The 6,857-nt window shown below is 38.6% G+C and overlaps 1 protein-coding gene across 1 annotated transcript; it reads left to right on the top strand.

The window, feature by feature from the left end:
- The first annotated feature begins 1,749 nt into the window (after window positions 1-1,749).
- LOC145995024 (SCAN domain-containing protein 3-like) lies at window positions 1,750-3,498 on the top strand. The gene has a single exon (XM_083131557.1). The coding sequence runs from the start codon at window positions 1,750-1,752 to the stop codon at window positions 3,496-3,498; it is 1,749 nt and encodes a 582-aa protein (XP_082987683.1).
- The last annotated feature ends 3,359 nt before the right edge of the window (window positions 3,499-6,857 follow it).

Genomic DNA, 6,857 nt, shown 5'->3' with positions numbered 1-6,857 from the left:
TTCATCTATCTTTTCTTCGAACTTTCTTTCTAATCTTCTGCTATTTTCTTCCATCTGTGTTTTTAATTCTCTATTATTCTCTTTTGCTTCTCTGTTATTCTTTTTTGCTTCTCTGTTATTCTCTTCCACTTGCATCGATAACTTCTGGAGCATTTCTATTATGTTCACCTCTTCCGTCTTCTTTGGTTTTTCCTTCATTTTCTCTTTTTCCTTTTCCCCTTTCTTCTCTTCTTTATCATTTATCCTTTCTTCCTTGCAATTTTTGCATACGTAATCTCCTCTTTCACTTATTCCTATGTACTTTTCTCTTCTTATCTTCTCACATAGCCAATGTTTCATTTCTTTGCATGAGCTGCATAGGATAGTTTCTTCCTTATTTCCCTCTTCTCCACAGCAGTTTAATATTTCCTTTCTGTCTTCCATTTCCTCCATTATAGTTTCTCTGTTCTCGCCTTCAATTTTATTTTCTTCCTCCATTTTGGCTTTCTCTTTCTTTGCTTTCTCAGTCACAATTCTGCTAGCCGCAACGTTGGTCGCCACTAATGCTACGCCCCTTGTGGGTACGTACTTACATGTTATTTACCACGGCTACAGATATCTTATTCTCAGGGGGATAGGTTCTTTGTTTGAGAATTCCAAATAAGAAAGCGTTTTATAGCCAAGAGGATATAGTAAAATGCGGATCTATATTCTGAGAACTTAACAAAATACAGAGAAAATATATGTATTTGTATAATCGAAAAGGCTTCTTCTTCTTTTAAATGGCTTCTTCTTCTTTTAAAAGGCTTCTTCTTCTTTTAATATGGAAAAAGCTTCTTCTTTTCTTATGGAAACGGCTTCTTCTTCTTTTAAAAGGCTTCTTCTTCTTCTAAAAGGCTTCTTCTTCTTTTAATATGGAAAAAGCTTCTTCTTCTTCTTTTATTATGAAAACGGCTTCTTCTTCTTTTAATATGGAAATGGCTTCTTCTTTTACTTTGAATTTCTTCTTCTTTTATTAAAGCGTAATCTTATTTATGTGCTCGCTTTCCCCCCGCTTCTTTGTCAAACAATACAAGCTATACTTGTAGAAAGAGTAGGGTCGACTAAACTGACAATAGCGCCACCTCCTATTTGACGACCAAAGGGGAATAACCAGGATCGCTAATAACGAGCGCTGCCAATGGCCCAGTGCGACTAATAAAAAGCGCAACCGAAAAGTGCTTCGGGGCGTCTAATTTGACACAGCGCCACCGGGGAACGGACAAATGCAAAAGCTGACGATGTTCTCCTCGTCAGAGAATCAAAAAGAAATTGAGATACGTTTCTGAATTCATTTGTTCACTTAATAACTTTCCTAAACGTTTCATATGCGGCCATATTCTTAATTCTTTTAATTTACCATATACATCATTCTATTTACTTCTTTTATAGTATTTAAACTCTTCTTTTATATATTTCTCAATTTACTATAATATATATAATCCATCTTCTCCGCTCTAAGTTTTTTGTAATCTCCTTCGCTCCTATTTATATAGCGTGCTGCCATCTCTTGTCGATTCCGAGAAACCATTCCTCCTTGCAACATTCATTGTGTCGTCTGAAACTGGCACGTGACAAACCACAACAAAACATGTCAACAGCGTGAAAATTTTGGGGCATGGACAAAAATCTCTTTTGCAGTGTTTCGCAGCTTCTAATGAAAGCCAGGATCTCAAAGTGAAAAGAGCAGAAATTCTTTGGGGGGGTTTCATGGCAGAACATAATATCCCGATGCGTGTGGGGGATCACCTCGTTAAGGTTGCCGCAGCCGCGTGCGAGTGTAAAGTTGCGCAGTCAGTAAGATTAGGAAGGACAAAGGCAACAAATGTAGTCAAAAACGTAATTGGTAGGTGCCACTTTGAAGACATTGCTGAACGTCTTCGGGAAACAAAATTCAGCATAATTGTTGACGAATCGACAGACATTGGTACAATTAAAACATTGGCCATATGCGTTCGATTCTTCGACGAAAATCTGAAGAAAATGGACACGAAATTTTGGAAACTTGTTCAGGTGTTCAGTGGGTTGGATCCGGATGCTGCATCAAAAGGGGCGACAGCAGCTCGTCTCTATGACGAAATGATGCAGACATTCAAAGATGCTAACGTTCCGGAGGATAATATTATAGGTTTTGCGAGCGACGGCTGCAACGTAATGTTCGGGAAAGACAATTCTGTCTCAAGTAGACTGAAAGAAAATCTTCCGGGGATTATGACTATGAAGTGTATCTGTCACTCGCTGCATTTGTGTGCAAGTGAAGCAACTAAAAAGATGCCAGCTTCTTGCGAACAGTTAGCAAGGGATATTTACGGCTATTTTAAACATAGCAGCAAAAGGCAGGCACAGCTGCAAGAATATCAAGAATTTTTCAATTTGGACCCACACAAAATATTAAGACCCTCCCAAACTAGATGGTTGTCGCTCATTCAAGTTGTAGAGCGGCTACTCGAACAGTGGGAAGCACTTCGGGCATACTTTGTTCAATGTTCGTTTGAGGGGGACGAAAAGGCTGACACCATTCTTTTGAAAATGAATATTCCAGAAACTAAACTGTACCTGCAATTTTTGGAATACGTTCTTCCAAAATTTACAAAAGCGAATGTTTTTTTCCAAAGTGATAAGATTGTCTTGCATGCTCTTCACTCAAAAATGACCGAATTATTCATGTCTTTGCTTTCGGCATACATGGACGCAAATAGAGTGAAAAGACTGGATTTGAAGGACATCGATCCAACCGATGAAAAGTTGTTTGTACCGGTTTCAAATGTGTATGTTGGTGTCGAAGTGCACAATAGTTTAGGCCAACTGATAAGGGACACAAAAAAAGTGCAAGAATTCAAGAGTCGGTGTAGAGACTTTTACATCACTGCGTGCGTCGAGATTGTTAAAAGATACAACTTTAGGAATGACATTCTCCCAAAATTGCCTTGCCTGTCTCCACGAATAGCCCTTCAGATCAGCAACATTAGACCAGAATCTATTGTACCTCTTGTGGCAAAACTTCCGCGGATTGTGGCTTCCGAGAACATCACAAAAATCCAAAGGCTAGATGATCAGTGGCGAAAATTACCCACCGTTAATTTCCCTGAAGAAATGTCTGTTTCTGATGTTGACAGTTTTTGGTACAATGTCAGCAAAAGTGAAGACATACTCGGAGAGCGTGAATTCCAGGAACTGGCGGAATTTGCCCTCAGTGTACTTGCATTGCCACACTCTAGTGCTTCTTGTGAGAGGGTGTTTTCTAAAATAAACTTAATTAAAACTAAAACCAGGAACAGGCTGCTCACATCTACCATGAATGGAATCCTTCTGGCATCGCAGTGTGTGACCCCCACAGGCTGTGACAAATTCAAACCCACGGACCGTATGATAACATACATGACGAAGTCTACCTTATACCAACCTTGTACTTCATCTGGGACACCATCAAATGTCAGCGATGAAGAAACAGAAGATGTTTTGTTTCCAGAAGATATCTAAAGTGGAATGTACATATATTTGTAAATATGTAAATGTGTAAACAATACGTACTTTGGTGTGTAGATATCCCCATACAAACTACTACTACCACTTCTCTGGACACCAGTGTCCACCAATCAAGATTTCGTGTGAAGTCAGAAAGGCGGTTTAATTTGTTCGTTTGGTGAGTACTTTTTTCCTTATTTGTTCTTTTTTTGGAGGGGGGGGATTGAAATGTTAGTTTACATAGAAATGCCTTGTATAAGCATTTAAAAGTTATAAAAACTAACACAAAAGTGTATGTGTCTAGCTGGGGGGTTGCTAGGCTGTTGTTGGGGGGCGGAGCCTTGGTAAGGTATGGACGTGTAATTATGTTTGTTCCATCCAATGATATATATAAGGTAGATAGCTAACTCCGTCTCTCCGCAACGGTCGCGGGTGAAGCCACTCGTGCGGGCAGCCATGCAATAAAATTCATTCACTGCTATTAAATTAATGGTATGTCAGGCAAAAATAATTCGCGTACCATGTAAAGTTAATTTTTTTTTTTACAGAAAGTAATCGGAAAGATTATAATTAGTAGGCTTAACAAACCACTGCCTTAATGCAACATAGACAAGGACGTATTTAAGGTCGTCCAGGGGCTCCGGACCCCCCCCCCCACCGAAGACTTAGCAAGTACTAAAAATAATGTAAATGTGCTTCTTTACTACTTGTTTATTTATTTCCACCGAACTTTCTGGAAGGCAAGGCTTATATTGCGATCATAAGGCTTTGTATGGCAGTGCCAAAGAAAATTTATGCACACTACTATTTATAATAATGTGCATAAGATATTATTCACGAACTTTATTTTTCGTTAAGTGAATCTGACATAGTTCTTTTGCTTTTCAATAAATATTCCATTCTGTATCCTTTAAACGAAATATTCCATTCTTTATTTTTTTGTTCCTTGCCAGAAAAGTTGTTTTAACATAAATTTCGTCGATTTTAACTATGCACAAGCTAGATAATGAATACAACCTGTTATATCTCTATTCTTAAATCTATTATTTTTATCTATTCGTGTACTAGTAACAATATAATATTAATTTATTTACACATAATTATGAATAAACCCATAAATTATATTAACGTATAATTATAAACATTATTGTTATTAAAATAGTAATATAATAATAGTAATAAAATATATTGTTAATAATAATAATAATAATAATAATATCCTAGCACAATTCGGTGGCGTTCTAGCATAATTTTACAGTTCCAACAGCACCTTTCGCAGCTGAGAGGTTGGCAACGCTGATCAGCAAGTGTCACATTGGATTTCCAGAAAAGAGCTAAATCCCACCTAAAACGGTGATACTATTTCTCTGAAGCAACAAGAGCTAGACTGCAAAGCCAAAGCTGGATTTAACTACAACTGAGACCGTTTAGTATTAGTAATAGACGAAAAGATAAGTACTTGATGCGATTCGTGATTTAGACAAACCTTGTTCCAAAAAACTAAGTTGGCAACAGTAGTACGTACATCTGGACTTCCTCCCACCGCTGGAGGAGGGGAAGTCTGTCGTCTGCTCAACGCAGAAACGTCAAACTGACCCGAATGGGTGGTTCTTCTTCTCCTTTCCACCTCTTTGCAAAGAAACAGAGATGGTTGACAAGGCTCGACTACTATTCACTGGATTTTCGCGGTAACTCTCTCATGAGTGGTAGTTCTTTCTAGGAGTGATTGTAGCTAAATAAATCATTGAGCGGATTGCAAAAAAAAAAAAAAAAAAAAAAAAAAAAAAAAAAAAAAAAAAGAGAGAGAGAACAAAAATCCAGATCAAAGGCATGTTTTTTTTTGGGGGGGGGGCGGTAGGGTGGAGATGATAACGTCTGATGGCCGGTAACACTTTTGAAAAAGTCACGCCACGCCACTGAGCTACCGTGAATGCATCTGCACATGTTAGATTGCCGGAATTGGCTTTCGTACATCTCTCGCATGTTATAATAGAAACTTTAATTTTGAAAATCACATCCTCTTCAATATTCAGCGTTACAAACACGAGGAGCAACGAACGCCTTCGTGCATGGATTTCTAGAGCGCTAAGCAGACCACCGAGTTCACCGCCGAACGAGAACGTCATAACTGGTATATCCAATCAGAGGCCGTTCGGTTTTCGTGACGTATAGCATCAATTTGGCACAATTTCTTAGGCCAATTTTTCGCAAACTTTTTCGAATTAACACAAACTCTTTTGCACAAAGTTAATATAAAATGAATGACATGCAGTGTGATGCAGTTAAAATCATATTTTAGGTTAGAGTGGAAATGTAATGGAATGGAACTATTCAAACGTTTATTTTCACTGAAGATAAAAGTTTCTCGTGTAAATTGATTATAAAAATGTGTTTAGCAAGCATTTAGGATTATGTAGCAGGTCATACGTTTCCAAAAATTGCATTCTCGTGAACCTAACAATTAATATATTATAGCGTAAGAACAGGGTAGCTCGAGCGGGTAAAATGTCGTATGTCTATAAACTTTGACGTAAATAGAGTACTAAACTTTGACGTCAGGGTCGTCTCCATCTGCCATGAGTCAATAATACAAAAGTTTAGATTCTAGGGTCGTGCGGGATCCCGGAAATTCGGTACCGATATCCGGCGAAAAATTCCCAAACAGTTGAGAAATTCCAAATGGTCATTATTAAAAGTGGTTAATTCTCGATGTTTTCTGCATTGAAAGTGTCTGACACTTCTCGGAAATTGTTAGTTTTTATTACAGAAATACAAAAAACAATCACTTAAGGCAGGGGTTCCCAAACTTTTTCGATCTACGGCGCCCTCATTGTTTCAACATTTTCCCCCTTCGCCCAAGTCAGAATGTAGCTCTATCTAACACTTGCATCGCTCAGTTAGTGTAGTTAGGAAGCTTTCCTGAGGTTAAAAAATAAATGCATATTTGACATTCAGAAACACTTTATATGTAACAAGTACTAAATAAGCACATATTTGGAATACGTGTCATTTCAATGAAAATATTGGAACATTTCGCGGCACCTCTGTAAGCCAGGCCCGGCACCCCAGGGCGCCGCGGCGCACACTTTGGGAACCACTGACCTAAGGGAACATTTCCCGTCTCGAAAATCTCCCGACTTGGTCACGAAATTGCGAGTTATTCCCGTCCTGTACGTCAGGATTAAAATAATGTCCCCCATCCGACCAAAAATATTATATCCTGCACACCCCTAGATAGAGCCGCGGTGAACTAGTCGGTAGGGCGTCTGACTGCCACGCGTGAGATCCCGGTTCGATTCCCGGGCTGAAATGGAGCATGGTAAACTCGAGGTTTAGAAATTGTAAAACTTCGCCCGACAGTTGTTGTTATGTGT

Source organism: Lepisma saccharinum, chromosome 11 (genome assembly GCF_977018435.1).
Source record: "Lepisma saccharinum chromosome 11, izLepSacc3.1, whole genome shotgun sequence".
Classification (NCBI taxonomy): domain Eukaryota; kingdom Metazoa; phylum Arthropoda; class Insecta; order Zygentoma; family Lepismatidae; genus Lepisma; species Lepisma saccharinum.
Note: the sequence above shows the minus strand (reverse complement) of the source record. Positions and strands in the feature narration are given on the sequence as shown.

Excerpts from the sequence above, each read along its gene's own strand:
- LOC145995024 (XM_083131557.1), top strand. The coding sequence starts at position 1,750 with ATGCGTGTGGGGGATCACCTCGTTAAGGTTGCCGCAGCCGCGTGCGAG.